This window comes from Caenorhabditis remanei, chromosome IV (assembly GCF_010183535.1).
Source record: "Caenorhabditis remanei strain PX506 chromosome IV, whole genome shotgun sequence".
In the NCBI taxonomy this organism is placed as follows: domain Eukaryota; kingdom Metazoa; phylum Nematoda; class Chromadorea; order Rhabditida; family Rhabditidae; genus Caenorhabditis; species Caenorhabditis remanei.
In genome coordinates, this window is record NC_071331.1 from 24,498,607 (window position 1) to 24,514,994 (window position 16,388).

At 40.4% G+C, this 16,388-nt stretch overlaps 6 protein-coding genes across 6 annotated transcripts; 2 read left to right on the forward strand and 4 right to left on the reverse strand.

The window, feature by feature from the left end:
• Window positions 1–801: 801 nt before the first annotated feature.
• Window positions 802–3,683, forward strand: GCK72_016100 (uncharacterized protein; the record flags this gene model as incomplete). The annotated part of the gene is made up of 6 exons (XM_003094779.2): window positions 802–1,007; window positions 1,525–1,649; window positions 1,942–2,073; window positions 2,668–2,926; window positions 3,451–3,573; window positions 3,617–3,683. 6 exons carry the CDS (start codon window positions 802–804, stop codon window positions 3,681–3,683), a joined length of 912 nt encoding a protein of 303 aa, XP_003094827.2.
• Window positions 3,684–4,277: 594 nt separating this feature from the next.
• GCK72_016101 (uncharacterized protein) lies at window positions 4,278–5,718 on the reverse strand (the record flags this gene model as incomplete). Its single annotated transcript, XM_003094773.2, has 3 exons — window positions 4,278–4,463; window positions 4,877–5,044; window positions 5,413–5,718. 3 exons carry the CDS (start codon window positions 5,716–5,718, stop codon window positions 4,278–4,280), a joined length of 660 nt encoding a protein of 219 aa, XP_003094821.2.
• A 977-nt stretch (window positions 5,719–6,695) lies between these two features.
• GCK72_016102 (uncharacterized protein) lies at window positions 6,696–7,843 on the reverse strand (the record flags this gene model as incomplete). The annotated part of the gene is made up of 3 exons (XM_003094786.2): window positions 6,696–6,878; window positions 6,930–7,097; window positions 7,532–7,843. The coding sequence occupies 3 exons, from the start codon at window positions 7,841–7,843 to the stop codon at window positions 6,696–6,698; spliced, it is 663 nt and encodes a 220-aa protein (XP_003094834.2).
• A 962-nt stretch (window positions 7,844–8,805) lies between these two features.
• GCK72_016103 (uncharacterized protein) lies at window positions 8,806–10,150 on the forward strand (the record flags this gene model as incomplete). Its single annotated transcript, XM_053731323.1, has 3 exons — window positions 8,806–9,111; window positions 9,804–9,968; window positions 10,013–10,150. The coding sequence occupies 3 exons, from the start codon at window positions 8,806–8,808 to the stop codon at window positions 10,148–10,150; spliced, it is 609 nt and encodes a 202-aa protein (XP_053586095.1).
• A 485-nt stretch (window positions 10,151–10,635) lies between these two features.
• Window positions 10,636–11,847, reverse strand: GCK72_016104 (uncharacterized protein; the record flags this gene model as incomplete). The annotated part of the gene is made up of 3 exons (XM_053731324.1): window positions 10,636–10,785; window positions 10,832–10,996; window positions 11,542–11,847. 3 exons carry the CDS (start codon window positions 11,845–11,847, stop codon window positions 10,636–10,638), a joined length of 621 nt encoding a protein of 206 aa, XP_053586096.1.
• A 533-nt stretch (window positions 11,848–12,380) lies between these two features.
• On the reverse strand, window positions 12,381–14,989 carry GCK72_016105 (uncharacterized protein; the record flags this gene model as incomplete). The annotated part of the gene is made up of 6 exons (XM_053731325.1): window positions 12,381–12,545; window positions 12,597–12,761; window positions 13,043–13,548; window positions 13,964–14,066; window positions 14,119–14,283; window positions 14,684–14,989. The coding sequence occupies 6 exons, from the start codon at window positions 14,987–14,989 to the stop codon at window positions 12,381–12,383; spliced, it is 1,410 nt and encodes a 469-aa protein (XP_053586097.1).
• Window positions 14,990–16,388: the final 1,399 nt, after the last annotated feature.

The following is a 16,388-nucleotide window of genomic DNA, read 5'->3' on the forward strand; positions in this document are numbered from 1 at the left end:
TTATAACAATCTGAGGTAGATTGCCAATGTCCGCGATCAGAAGGAGGGTGGTAGAGAGCACTTCCAAATTTGTGAGGTCGCTTAACTTTCTTCAAATTTTAGCTAAAACGCCGATTTTAAGCTCTAAATGATTGTCATGACCGGTTTTATAGCATTATTATAAGAAATAACGTCGCAGAATAGCCTAGAGCCCGCCAAACCCCATTTCCTTCAATGAAGAGCTGTAACTTTGCTGGAAATTGAACTAAAAACACGGTTTTTATACTAGATTACTCAACTTCTTGATATTAATCTATGAAACATAATCTAGACTTTTTTATCCCGCTCTTATAGCAATCAGAAAGAGGGAAAAGATTGGTATCGAGCACTATGAAATAACTTTTTTTCAAAATTGTGCCAGAAGCTTGATTTTTAGCTTAGAATCATTGTTAACTGACAGTCGAGAACTTTTAATATTTTCAGAATGACAAAACTTTTACGTTTTATGAGTTTATGACATAATTTCGCAAGAATTTTAATTTGTGTGCGCTTTATCCGCTAATCTCTCTAACTTGCTATAAAATTATGATAGAAAACTGATTTTTGGAATAGAAACAATTGCTACTGAAGAATTTGTAGCATTTTTAATACCTAGAGAGCTCTCCTGATCACTAGACTGTGACTTTCTCCAAAACTGTGCTGTTTCTCTCAAATTAACACAAAATCTTGGATTATCAATAGAGCACGCTTACAACCTTCACTTCTCCCCATACTCCAACACCCATTCCCTAAAAAACCTCTCTTTTCTTCCAGCGCCGCCAAATGTCAGACGCCAACGACATCGGCCGGAAGGGGTCGCTCTTCCTCTCCCTCCTCTTCTCATTTGTCGCCGCCGGCCTATCCATCGCCGCCATTTTGACACCATCCTGGCAAATTGTGAATCTGCGAGAATATGGATCCATCCACGAGCACGGACTATGGCTGGACTGTACAAGACACTCTAGAGATGGCAATCATATTTTGCAGAGGTGAGTAACTGTTGTATCTCAAAAACGGGCAAAGCTTTCAAAAAATTGTCAACTAGAAAAATGTAGAGCTGGAAATTTGGAGTATTTTGTTAATTAACAACTTTTCGATAGGAGCAAACGCGGGGGAGATACTGGCGATTAAAGTTTTGAAGAGACTCAGACGCCTAGACGCCCTCGTTTCTCTGCGTCTCTCGTCACCTTTGATCGTTTGTATCTCTTCAGGGTTTGCTCCAATCAAAAAGTTGTCAACATATAAAATGTGTAGAATTTTCAGCTCTACATTTTACTAGTTGACAACTTTTTGATAGCTCCGCCCCCTAGGGAGATACGGGATATCGAAGTTTAAAAGAAGAGAGTCAAAAAACCAAAAGCTTGTACCTCAACAACGGGCGGTGCTATCAAAAAGTTTACAACTATCATAATACTCCAAATTTTAAGCTCTACACGTACCAACTAAACATTTTCAAATTGCTCTTCGATATTCAGAGTTACAACCCAAAAATTCCCCCTTTTCCAGATACGCCACCGTCACCGAACCCCTCCACTGCGTCTACAAATTCGATTATGACAAGTATTCGGGAACTTTCGAGTTGGAGGATGATAACAGTCCAGTTGGAGAGGTCAATCGGCACAAATTCTATGGTAAGAAAGCGTCAGAGGCGCGCCAGGCGGGAAAATTTGGCTAAGAAGACTCTTCCTAGTCAAAAAACGCGTCAAAGGCGCTCCAGCTAGCCAGCAGCTTTTAAAGATTGGTGTATTGATGTAGTATAGGGTTCCAGGTACCCCGTTACCAAAAACTGGTAATGGCTGGGGCGCCTCCGACGCGTTTTTTGTTACCACCTTCAAAAAGTGATTTCAAACCCAACTTCCTCCATTCCCGCCCGTTTTTCGTGATTCAAAAAGGGGCGTGGCCTAATTTTTTTTGTATTTTCAGGATGGCACACATCTACCATGATCCTGCTCGGATTCGCCCTCCTCACCACCGGATTATCCACGTTCATCGGCGCATGCGCTTGCTGTCACTCATCCCTCTCACTATTCTTCACCATTATTACACTGTTGACGAGTGAGTCATACTGTAGTTTTTTGTTTTTTTTTTGGGTTTTTGGATATTAAGGGGTATTGGAGGGGTATAATATGAGTAAAAGGGGTGAAGAGGATATGAGTCATCAGTGGAAAAAGAATTTGCAGAAAAAATCTTGAAAATCCGGTTTTTTGATGGGAAAGTCGGACGAAAACAGAAAACTGACAAAAATCGGAAAAGTGTCTGTCTGTCAGAAAGATATAGACATCCGGACAGACAGATGCACAGACAGACAGATAGATAGCTCCACGGAATGCTGATGAACCGGTGTCAAGTCATTGGATGTCTGTATCTGTGTCGGTTTGTCCCGAAATTGAGATTTGTGGATATCCGGACACCTGGATACACAAACACACAGACAGACCGCTAGACATCCTGACGAACCGATACACCGACAGACAGATAGACAGTCAATTCAAAAGTTTGTTAGCCAGTTGCTCTGAAGTCGTTGTCTGTCTGTGTCTCGGTTTGTCCTGGAAATCCGGATAAACTGACACCGAGAGACTCACACGGACTGTATGGTAGAATTTATGAAATTTTTCGTCTGTCTGTGTATCAGTTTGTCCCATTTTCCAGCCCTGCTCTCCGCGATTGCCGAAGGAATCTTCTTCTTCTACTCTCATCGTGCTGACAACCGATTCATCAAGGGAATCGTGGGAACCTACGAACAACGTGTCGGCACTGCGTTCTTCCTCGAAATGGCCGCCTGTTTCTGTCATTTGATCTCATTTTTGATTGCCATGCTCTTCACATACTTCTCGTTCGCTTCGGCGAAGGATTCCGATGGTTTCAGTATTCAACGATCGAGCAGGACTAATGTGACGAATATTGGGCGGTGAGTAGCATATTCAGAGTGTAGATCAAATTGAGCTCTACATTTTTGTAGTTGAAAGTTTTTTGATTGGAGCAAATCCTGAGGAGTTACGGGTGGTTAAAAGTGATGAGAGACGCAGACACCTAGACGCTCTCGTTTCTCAGCGTCTCTCCAGGAAACTTCCACCGCCCGTATCTCCTCAGGGATAAACGTTATCAAAAAACTTTCAACTATAAAAATGTTCAGAATTTTGAGCACTACATTTCTGTAGTTGAAAGTTTTTTGATAGCACCGCCCGTTCTCGAGATACGAGCCTTAAAAGACGAGGAGAGACGCAGACGCCTAGACGCTCTCGTTTCTCTGGGTCTCTCCGTCTCTCCCTGAAACTTCAACCGCCCATATCTCCTCAGGGTCAAGCGCTATCAAAAAACTGTCAACTGCAAAAATACAGTTCTTGATCTTCTCTATCTAACCAACCCACCACCCAGGGGTATAAAAGTGGGCGGAGCCTAACAAAACCTATCCAACAGATTCGAAAACTGCAGATCGATTGAATTCGATGCCCCCCTGATGTACCCACCACAAACCCCGGTTTCCGGATTCCGAGCCGCCAGCTATCTTGACGAGAAGCCAGTCATCGCTGAGAGTATGCCAGAGCTTGGACAGAGGTGAGTGTCTGTGTGTCTGTGTGTCCGGATGTCCGAATTTCAGAGGCGCCTACCCATCGAACGACTTCCTCTCCTCGAGAATCCGCCGGAAAAGTGAGACATGCGTCTAGAACTTTGTACCTATGACCGTATACTATATACACTGCCTTAAACCCTTTTGTGCCTTTGTCTCCCCTCCTTATGGCCCCGCCCCCTTTACAAAATCTCAATTCCCAATTCTGATGACATCATGTTTATATATCTTTCTATTGTTTTGTGCATTTTTAAATTGTATTATTGAATTTGAATTCGACTGCTCAGAATGCTCAATTTTTATTGAAAATTTATTGAAAATGATATAAATAAAAACTCGTTATCAAATCGTTGTATCTCAAAAAGGGGTGGAGCTAGCAAAATGTTGTCAACTGGTAAAATGTGCAGAATTTTATGTAGATCATTTTTGTAGTTGACAACTTTTTGATAGGAAAAAAACCCAAGGATATACGGGCGGTGAAAGTTTTGAAGAGACGCCGACAGTTAGAGAACTCTCGTTTCCTTGCGCCTCTCAGTCTCTCCCTGAAACTTCCACCGCCTGTATCTCTTCAGGGTGTAGTGCTATCAAAATGTTGTCAACTGGTAAAATGTGAAGAATTTTAAGCTCTACATTTTTGAAGTTGACGATTCTTTAGTAGGAGCAAACCCTGAGGAGATATGCGTCTTGAAAGTTAATAACGAACAGTAGGTATCGGATGAGGTGGGCGATACATTAACCATTCTGGATAACGAGGAGTGGGTGCTCGATGTTGAAAATGAAAACAACCATCGTAAATGTGATTAACAGCCATCAGATACATGTCGAGTAGACCAAAGAATATCATCATTATCCAAAATATGAATAGAGTTTTGTAACACTGCAAATTTATATTGACTTTATAGTCTGAAATTCTCTGAAATTCTCTAAAAACTTTGGGTGCTACCCGTAATGAGAACTGATACGTAGGAGGTTGGTTAGATGGAGAAAGTCAAGGGCTACATATTTGCAATTGACAGTTTTTTGATAGCGCTTAACCCTGAGGAGATACGGGCGGTTGAAGTTTCTGAGAGAGAGGAGAGAGAGGAGACGCAGATAAACGAGAGAGCCTAGGCGTCTACGTCTCTCTACTCTCTCTTTTAAGCTTCCACCGCCCGTATCTCCTCAGGGTTTGCTCCAATCAAAAAACTTCCAACTACAAAAATGTAGAGCTTGAAATTTTGCACATTTTACTAGTTGACAATTTTTTGATCCAATCAGTTCTTATTAGAGGTAGCACATCCCCAAACTCACATCTAGTTGATGTGCGAAGAGTGCCTTACAACCACCAATCATACATATGATAGCTGGAAATATAATCCAAGTGTACCACATAGTACACGTAAAAAACATTGGTGCAGCGTAGTAGCTGAGAAGCATTACCAGTAGAATTTGGGAAACAGTGGTTATGAGGTATCTTGTCTGAAATTGGATGGTTCTAAATGAAATAAAAATCGCTTTATCTCAAAAAGGGGCGGAGCTAGCAAAACGTTGTCAACTGGTAAAATGTGCAAAATTTCAAACTCTACATTTTTGTAGTTGACAACTTTTTGATAGGAGCAAACCCTGAGGAAATATGGGCGGTTGAAGTTTCTGCAAGAGAGGCGCAGAGAAGCGAGAGTGCTCTAGCTTCTCTGCCTCTCTTCTCAACTTCAACCGCCCGTATCTCCTCAGGTTTTGATGCTATCAAAATACTGTCAAAAAGTAAAACGTGCAGAATTTTAAGCTCTAAATTTTACTAGTTGACCACTTTTTGATAGGAGCAAACCCCTGAGTTGAAAACCACAAACCTCCGAATCGGGAGAATACAAAAAAGTCAGCGATATCCCGAGAATCGCTTGCAAGATACCATAACCAATCACAAAATACATCGGCTTCTTCACATTCGAAAGACGCTGGGGCTCGTCTGGCGCGTCTGTAGCAGGAACACCTCTGGCAAATCCGACAGCAATTGTGAGGGCGAGAAGGACAAATTGATGCCACGAATATTCTTGTATGAATTTTTCTTTTGACCCTTCGGGTGCAATGGAGAATTTGTTGGGGACGATGAACTGCTCGAGAGCTGCTATAGTGAAAAAGGGGAAGGAGAGGAACATTTGGATAGACGGGGGGAGGAGGAATCGATTGAATGGTGTGGTGGTGTGTGCTGGTGGTGGGAGCAATAAGGAAAGGGGGAGAGAGTGGCAGATGGTATATCTTCTCAAATTCCGGCTCCGTTGCATAGAGAGACGCTGACATCTAGATTGTCTAGCTTCTCTTCTTCTCTCCAACTTCCACTGCCCGTATCTCCTCAGGGTTTGCTCCAATCAAAAAGTTGTCAACGAGTAAAATGTAGAGCTGGAAATTCTGCATATTTTGTTAGTTAACACATTTTTGATACGAGCAAACCCTGAGGAGATACGGGCAGTGGAAGATTGAAAACGAGAGCGCTCTAGCTTCTCTGCGTCTCTTCTAGAAACTTCAACCGCCCGTATCTCCCGACGATTCACTCCTATCTAAAAACTGTCAACTAGTAAAATGTGCAGAATTTTAGGCTCTACATTTTTGTATTTGACAACTTTTGGATAGGAACAGATCCTGATAGGATACGGGTGGTGGAAGTTGGAGAAGCCGGAATTTCATGGAACTCTAGTCTTCGTTCAACTTCAACCTATCCGTATCTCCTCAGGTGGTCAAAAAACTGTCAAAAGGATAAGAGACACAAAGAACCGAGAGGGGATATGCCATCTGCCGCTCTTTCCCCCTTCTCTTTCTAGCTCTCTAATTCCCTCAAACTTCAAAACCATATATCTCCTCAGGGTTTGCTCCTATCAAAAAGTTGTTAACTAGTAAAATGTAGAGCTCAAAATTCTGCACAATTTACTTCTTAATAACCCCTTTTTGAAATACAGCGATTTGATATTTTTATTTATTTCATTTTCAATAAAAATTGAGAGCCTTCTGAGCAGTCGAATTCACGAATACAATTAAAAATGCACAAAAAAATGTCGAAGCCTTTTGAATCAGGAAAACGAAAACGAAGTCAATAATGAAAGTTTATAAGTATCTCCTGGAGTATTATAATAATTCACAACTAAAAATCAAATTTAGAACAATTAATACGCCGTTCGTCATCATCTTCATCACTATTCCTAATATTATCCATGGAAATATCATAAATGAAGCTATTCACTACACCATTCCGCCACATGAGCCATAACTCGAGTAGTCCAGAGAATATGCACATATTCCAGATGAGATATAGACTGTAGTATTCCTGAAAATTAATTACATATTAAAATTAAGATTTTTTTGAAAATTCCCTTACAACTCGACCAATCCTTTTGAATCCATAATATGTCAATGAGCACGTAATTATAGTTGGGATAATTAGCCAATTATATTCAACAGAACACGTCATACAGTACTCCATTCCGAACCATGTGAACACCAAGACTTGTAAAAATTCCAGTAAGGTGCTGATCGTGTAGCGGATCTGAAATTAAGTTATTCGGAAAACTCAAAAAATTTCAATTTTCCAAAAAAAAAAGTTTTTTTTTTAATTTTGAAAAATTTCTTTTCTCTAAAAATGACTGTAAATTGTCATTTTGAAATGAAAACCTTTTAAAATCAACCCTTTTCAGGGTTTTTGACTTTTTTTGCGGATTTTGAGCGATTCTAGTGGTGCCCCTGTGGTAAAGGTAGACGGGTGTCTAGGGTTCCGAGGTACCGGGGTTCAAGCCCACATGCGAGTTTTTTCTTTTGTTTTTTGTAAATTAGATGGAAAATCACCTAATGCTACCAATAATTATTTTAAAACATCAGAAGTTTTTTTTTTCAATTTTCAAGTTGTCGCATTCTTTATGGCCACGTACTTTTCCAGTTGTTTTTTTGAGGTGTAGAGTATGTATATAACAAAAAATATTCAACCTGCGACGGGGGCTCAAACCAAAAGAGCATTGCCAACTGCACGACTGCACATCCAATTCCAAAAACGAGACAAAACGTCATATGTCTCTTCGGACGGACTCTTCTCTCTGGTGTATCCTCTTTCTCTATTGTCATCAAACATCGAGTTATTCCCATTGAAACCATTATTGCCAAGAATACAAGTTGATAGTAGGAGAAGGTCTGTCCGAATTCGTATCCAACAGCAGTTTTGGGTGGGGAGGGTGTATAGGTGTTGGGCGCGAGAACGGCGACATTTGAGAAAAAGTAGAAAAATGGGGCAAGATATTGCATGGGGGAGGGAAATATGAGATTTGTTGGGGAGAACGTTGAAGGGAAGAAGAAGGGAGGAGGGGTCAGTGAGGTCAAAAAGAACCAGACAGCTGTCGAGCAGATGGGCGGTTTGCGCAGATAAGTAGAAACGCGCGCAAAGGCACCCCAGTCAGATCGACCCACCACAAACCCCGATTTCCGGATTCCGAGCCGCCAGCTATCTTGACGAGAAGCCAGTCATCGCTGAGAGTATGCCAGAGCTTGGACAGAGGTGAGTGTCTGTGTGTCTGTGTGTCCGGATGTCCGAATTTGCAGAAGCGCCTACCCATCGAACGACTTCCTCTCCTCGAGAATCCGCCGGAAAAGTGAGACATGCGTCTAGAATTTTATACCAATGACCGTATACTGTATACACTGCCTTAAACCTTTTTGTGCCTTTGTCCCCCTCCTTATGGCCCCGCCCCCTTTACAAAATCTCAATTCTCAATTCTGATGACATCATGTTTATATATCTTTCTATTGTTTTGTGCATTTTTAATTGTATTATTGAATTTGAATTGGACTGTTCAGAATGCTCAATTTTTATTGAAAATTTATTGAAAATGATATAAATAAAAACTTGTTATCTAATTGATGTATCTCAAAAAGGGGTGGAGCTATCAAAATGTTGTCAACTGGTAAAATGTGTAGAATTTCAAGTTCTACATTTTTGTAGTGAGCAACTTTTTGATAAGAGCAAATCCTGATGGGATACGGGTGGTAGAAGTTGGAGAGACGAAAAGAAGTGATGCAACAAAGCCGGAATTCTATGGAACTGTGGTGTCTGCTCCACTTCAACCTCACGTATATCCTGGAGCTATGAGAAAACTGTTAGAAGGTAAGAGACGCAGAGAGGGTGCTATACCATCTGCCACTCTTTCACCACACCACCACTATCCACCACACCAATCGATTGGTCTCCTCCCTTCCTCTCCCCCCTACAAATGCTCCTATTTATTTCCTTATTCGCCATCATATCTCTTATCCAATTCATCCAACCCAACAAGTTCTCTAATGCTCCCGAAGGCTCTGAAGACAAGATCCTCGAAGAACACTCTTGGCATCAATTTGCTCTTCTTGGCATCACATTTGTTGTCGGACTTGTCAGAGGTTGGATTGCGATAGGCGCGCCAGATGTGCCCCAGCGTCTTCCGAATATGAAAAGACCCATGTATTTTGTGATTGGTTATGGCGTGTTTCAAGCAATTCTCGGGATATCACTGACTTTTTTGCATTCTCCCGATTCGGAGGTTGGTTGTGCAAGTTTTTATTCAAATTTTCGGGGGGAACCCGCAAAACTGTAATTTTGGGCCCACGGGTCAGCTAAATCAATTCCTTTGCAGAAAATACCCTATCTTTATTCCTGTACCGCACATAAAATTAAGCATTTACATTTATTTTTTAAGAAAAATAATTTTTTTTTGGAAAATTTTGGTTTTTCTGGTTTTTTTGGCAGTTTGAGTTTTCAACCTATTTAAAGTCATTTTTACAAAAAAGAAAGTAAAAATCTCGCATGTGGGCTCGAAACCTGGTACCACGGAACCACAGGTCTACCTTAACCACTGCGGCACCACTAGAATCACTCCAAAACCGCAAAAGCGAGTCAAAAATGTGACGAAACACTAAAAAAAGCGGGTTTTAAGAAGTTTTCACATTAAAATGAGCATTAACACTTATTTTTTGAGAATAATAAATTGTCGATAAAAATTGGAAAAATTTTAGATTTTTCAGAATTGTTTTTGCATTTTTATCATTTCCAGACTAATTTTAATCATTTTAACAAAAAACAAAAGAAAAATCTCGCATGAGGAATCGAACCACCGGTACCTTGGAACCGTAACCACTCGGCCAGCACTAAAAACACTACGAAGGTCTGAAATCGAGATTTCAGCATTATAAGAATCCCTGACTTATTTTCTTTCAAAAAACCCTGAAATTCCAGACCAGATACCTCATAACCACTGTGTCACAAGTTCTACTGGCAGTACTTCTCGGCTATTTCGCGTTTCCATACCTATTCACGTGTACTATCTACTACACTTGGATATTCTTCCCAACATTCTTATGCACGATGTTTTTTATCATGCCACTGGTTAAATATCAAGAGGTTTTTAGACAATTTTCAAGCAAAATTGAGATATATTTTTGCAGTGTTACTACAGTCAATACATATGTTGGGTGTTGATGATATTCGTTGGTCTACTCGAATTGTATTTGATGGCTGTTAATCAAATTTATGATGGATATCACCATTCTCAGCGTCCACCGCCGAGGCCTTTCTATTCGTAATCCCTAAGCGCAAATTAGACGCAGACATCTAGAGTGTCTCGCTTCTCTGAGTCTCTCCAACTTCTACCGTCCGCATCTCCTCAGGGTTCGCTCCAATCAAAAAATTGTCAACTAGTAAAATGTAGAGCTTTAATTTCTTCACAATTTACCAGTTGACAGTTTTTTGATAGGAGCAGAGAGTCAAGAGATACGGGCGGTTGAAGTTGAGAATATACGCAGAGAAACGAGAGCGCTCTAGCTGTCTGTGTCTATGTCTCTCACCCCGTGTCTTTAAACGGGTATATCTCCTTAGGGTTTGCTCTTATCAAAAAGTTGTGAACTCGTAAAATATGCAGAATTTCAAGCACTATATATTACTAGTTGACAACTTTTTGCTAGAACCGCTCCTTTTTGAGATATACCTACTATTCGTTATCCACGACTTTATATTTTCACAAATGTCATAAAGTATTTTTGAGATTTATTTAATTACATTTAATTAAAAGTCAAACACAATAAATCAAACATACAAGTTCCATTAAACTAACATCCTCCGAAAGCGTATATTTCTTTAACCCATATCTCCACATCAACACCAATTCATAGATTCCAAAGAAGCAGTTACAAATCAGTGTGTAGAATAGAGGATGGAAACTCTGGAATGATTTTGAATATGGGACATCCGGACACACAGACACCAACCTTTGGAACGATCATCGTCATACAAAGACATGAAATAAGGGTACATAGGGCCATTGGGAAGAACCAAATGTCATATTCGGTAAAAATTGCCATGTAGTCAACCATCAGAAGTCCCCAGAGCACAGAGGAAGCAAGAAGGGAGAGGAGGGTGATGAGGCGGTACGTCTGAAATAGCAAAAAATAGTCAACTGATGAAATGTAGAGCTGGAAATTCTGCACATTTAACTAGTTGACAATTTTTTGATATCTTTTAACCCTGAGGAGATACGGGCGGTTGAAGAAACAGAAGTTGCTCTTGCTGTCTGGGTCTCTCCTTGTGTTTTTGGGCTTGTATCTCAAGAATGGTTGGTGTTATCGAAAAATGGTTAACAACAAAAATGTGTAAAATTTAAAGCGCTACATTTTACTAGTTGACAACTTTTTGATTGGAGCGAACCCTGAGGAGATACGGGTGGTTGAAGTTAGAGAGGGGTGGAGAAGAGGCGCAGACGCCTAGAGCACTCTCGTTTCTCTGCGTCTCTCCTTTTTTCCAGAGCATTCAACCGCCTGTATTTCCTCAGGAATTATTCCAATCAAAAACTTGTCAACTACAAAAATATAGCCCCTGACCTTCTCTATCTAACCACCCCGACCTTAAAAGTGGGCAGAGCCTCCAAACAGATTCGAAAACTTAACATCTTCAGGATCTATGGAATTCAAAATCCCCTTACCACAGACACTGCGTCCACGTTGTAGACCAGGACAACATAGAGAATCGAGTGAAGAACAGCGAAACACACAACTCCTGTCATATGCCAACGGATTCTTGTCGACTTCTCGGCGGTCAACTCTTCATCCACCACTCTCAACCCATTTCGCAGGAATAACGCGTAAAATATAAGCGCCGGAATTGCTTGAAACCAGGTCCAGTTGAAAAGAACATTGACGTCTGGCTGAGCGAACGGATCCTCGTAGAAAGTGTTGGGTAGTGCGAATTGAAACAAGACTGAAAACGCGAATAGGGAGAAACTTCTCATTTTTGGGGAATCGAGTCGTCGGAGAAAGGAGGCTCAAGACTGTATGGGGAGTGTAGGGGGAAACAGATGAGGGTAATGTCAGGAGAGGGGCCGTTTTTGACCTCTAGCAGATGGTACTTTCGCAAACCCGTCTACACCACAATAGAACCTCATGTGGCAAACACTTGCGCTGTATCTCTGCGAGAGGTAATGGTATCCAACAATTTGTGACCAGTAAAATATAGAGCTTGAAATTCTATACATTTTATTAGTTGACAACTTTTTGATAAAAGTAAAAGGTCGTGAGATATGAGCGTTTTAAGTTGGAGGAAGAGACGCAGAGAAACGAGAGTGCTCTCGTTGTCTGCGTCTCGGGGTGCAGAGCTATCAAAAAGTGACCAACTAATAAAATGTACAAAATTTTATGCTCTTTAGTACTTGTCTACGTTTTGATAGAAGCTATCCCTGAAGAGTTATGGCTCTTGGAAGGTTGTCACCTCGTTTGCCTGCAAGATTCAACATGTTTCACTAAAAATAATATAAAAAAGATGTATTTATTTGAAAGAAATAACTGGTTGAACAGGTCCATTTTCAGCTTCCCATTCTTCATATATGCAGGTCCACATCATCTTGTTCAACCCATGTTTCCATATCGACACGATTTCATGGATTCCAAATAACACACAGCAAATACATGCACTGGTTTGGACATGGAGACTCTGGAAATACTGATGATATGGACATCCGGACACACAGACAGACAGACAAACCTTGGGTACTATCAAACTTGCGTAAATACATGAAAGGAGGGCTAGAAGAGCGACTGGGAAAATCCAAAGATCGTAATAGACATAGACTATTAAATATTCAGTTGTCAGAAGTGGGATGAAGATGGTGAAGAATATTAGGGAATAGGAACAGATGCGGGAGAAGCTCTGGAAGTATCAATATGTAAATTTTCTTGTTGCTAAAATGTAGAGCTTAAAATCCTGCACATTTTTGTAGTTGAGAACTTTTTGATTGGAGTAAAACGTCGGGAGATACGGGCTGTTGAAGTTCAGGGTGGAAGACGCAGACACCGAGACGCTCTCGTTTCTCTGCGTCTCCCACCCTTTACTTCAAACGCTCGTAACTTTTAAGCGTTTGCTTCTATCAAAAAATTTTAAACTAAAAAATGGTAGAACGTGACTTGACCTACGACACCCCTACAACTTACCACAGACATGGGATCCACAAAATACGGCAACGCACACATATAAATCGTCGCGGTCATTCCAATGAAAATAGAAAATGTCGCCCATCTCTGCACCACCTTCTCTCTACCCGGCTCATTTTCATGTTTCATTGAAAATGAGAATTTAAGAATTGCGATTAAGAGAAAGGGAACGATTAGAAAGGTCTGTGGATCCGAGAGAATCGTCAAGTCGATTTCTGGTTTGGCGAACGGATCTTCACTAAAGTTGTTGCAAAGCATAAGGAATAGTATCAGAGCGAAATAGGAAATTGAGGGGAATCGCATTGTGGGAACACCATATGGATCAATATATTGGAGTGGTGCACAGCTACTGCCAAGAATAGGAGGAGGAGGCAGATGGTCCGTCCGGTCATTCAGTGGAGAGTACACGAGGACTGGTCGAAAATCAAACAATAAGAGAAGGAGACATTGGTGAAAAGTGGTAGTGATTCTTACACCTCTAATCAGCTTAGATCGGCTGGAATCGGCTGAAAATGAGGGAAAATCGTCTGAAATTGGTTGAAACCCGTCTAAGATCGGCTAGAATTGGCTGAAATCGGTTTTTTGATGGGAAATTCAATTTTTTTCCAGATAAATAGCTCTAAATAGATTTAAATAGGCAGGAAATCATCCGATTTTCAACAAAAGCGATTTTAAGCGATTTAGCCATTTTATGAGGCGATTTAAAAGCGATTTAATGTCTTTTCTGCCTGTTTTTTGTTGATTTTTCGCGAAAACAGAACTTTTTATATTACAAAATAAAGTGATGTCTCTTGGAAGGTTGCCTGGCTCTTCTGCCTGCCAGTTTCAACATGTTTCAGTCAAATCCAAAAAGATGTATTTATTTCAAAAAAATAACTGGTTGAACAGGTCCATTTTTAGCTTTCCAGTCCTCATATATACAGTCCCACATCCTCTTGTTCAATCCATGTTTCCATATCGACACGATTTCATGGATTCCAAACAACACACAACAGATACATGCACTGATGTGGAAATGGAGACTCTGGAAATTTTAGATGATATGGACATCCGGACACACAGACAGACAGACTCACTTTTGGTACAATCAAACTTGCGTAAATACATGAAAGAAGGGCTAGAAGGGCCACTGGGAAGATCCAAAGATCATAATAGACTTTAATTATTATATATTCAGTTGTCATCAATCCGTACAAAACGGTGAAGAATATCAGGGTGAAGTAAAAGATGCAGGAGAAGGTCTGAAAGTATCTATATGTAAATTTTGTTACTGGTAAGATGTAGAGCTCAAAATTCTGCACAATTTTGTAATAGACACTTTTTTGATAGCACCAAATCCTGAGGAGATACGGGCGGTTGAAGTTTCTGGGAGAGACGCAGAGAGGCTAGAGCGCTCTCGTTTCTCTATGTCTCTCTTCAACCGCCCGCACCTCCTTAGGATTTGCTCCAATCAAAAACTTGTTTACTAGTAAAATGTAGAACTTGAAATTCTACACATTTTACTAGTTAACAACTTTTTGATAGCTCCGCCCCTTTTAGAGATACAGACGGTCCAACTTGGGAAGAGCGCTCTCGTTGGCTCCCCTCAACTTCTAAAGTTTATATCTGCCACTAGCTAAATAGATATCCCACAGTACGTACCGTAGACCTGAAATCCACTAAATACGGCAGGCAACAGATATAAATCGAGACAATCATTCCAAAAACAATAGAAATTGTTGTCCATCTCTGCACCGTCCTCTCTCTACCCGGCTCTTCATCATGTTCTTGCGCATATAGAAATTTAACAGCCATAATAATGAAATAGAGACCAAATAGGAGAAATTGTGATGGTGACGGAGGAATGATAAAGTTGATATCAGGTTTGGAGAACGGATTCTCTTTGAAATTGTTGCCAGAATATATGGAAACCAGCAGAGCAATTGTGAATATCGAAGGGAATCTCATTATGGGAAATGTTGGAGACTCTCTAATAGTGAGCCGAGAGGGGTCAAGACTGTAGGAGGGGGAAACAGATGGTCTAATGGAAAGAGCAGATGGTTTTGATGGGAGGGGATAAGTTTAAAGGAGAAACACAGAGAGGTCAGAAAAAATGGATATAAAATGTCGGATAAATTGTTTCACATGGGAAGTCTTTGAAGACGCCGCTTTCAAACGGTCTATAAATTCGACCTCACAATATTGATTGTTTATGGACTATACAGGTCATAAATAAGAACTTCATTTTTGCAGTTGATAACATTTTTGTACGAGCACATCATAAGACGTTACAGCCAGTCAATGTATACAACTTCAGAAATTTCATCATTTGGCACTGAAAAAGATTGATAACTTCTTAGGATGTGCTCGTGCAAAAATGTTATCAACTGCAAAAATGAAATTCTATTTATGACCTGTATAGTTTATAAACAATCAATATTGTGAGACTTTCAGGGAGGCCGTGTCACAGTTGGTCATTTTCAACTAAAAACTGCAAGTGTCGCATTCTTTATGGCCAGCACTGTATATCTTTATAGCTCAACTTACTAACTTTGTTGGTGCACACTTTAAAAATACGGTACAACTGCTTACCGATTTACATAGAATGAAAGCCAAGGGAAAGATCCATTGTATTGACGTGGCGGGCACTCACACGAATATCAACAACAAATCAGCCTTGGAGGCTGTTACGAAGAAGCTTCGTAGACATGGCAGGGAAATCGAATGGAAGAGAGTGTCACCAGGACACCTTAACCAGCTTCTCGAGGCTTGTCATAGGTTAAACAGCTTTCAGTTCACAGGTACAGTGCCGGACAAAAAGGTATCAATTGTCTTTTTCAGTTGAAAATGTCCAACTTTAAGAGAGTGTTGCAGTATCACTGATTGTTCCACAAAATAACTTTTTATGGGATCAAAGAAACCAAGACTAAAACTCCATTTTTGTAGTTGACAACTTTTTTGAACGGACACTCCCTAGAAAGTTATCGTCATTTTTAGGCGACAGCTCAAAAATCGCCCTATTTTTGAACTGAAATCGGTCGATTTGAGGGAGAAATTACTTTGTCGAGATGTAACATGCTAGGGAGTGCTCGTGCAAAAAAGTTGTCAACTACAAAAATGGAGTTCTATTCTTGGTCTGTTTGATCCCATAATGAGTTATTTTGTGAGACAATCAGTAATACTGCAACACTCTCTCAAAGTTGGAAAATTTCAACTGACAAAAGCAAAAGTTGATAGCTTTTTGTCCGGTACTGTACCTTCTATAATCAAAAACGAGGCCTTGTTATGGGCAGTCTACATGGATACCATTCAAACCAATGTTCATAAACCACTTCTGTGCCACCGTTACATTGATAACATCATAGTT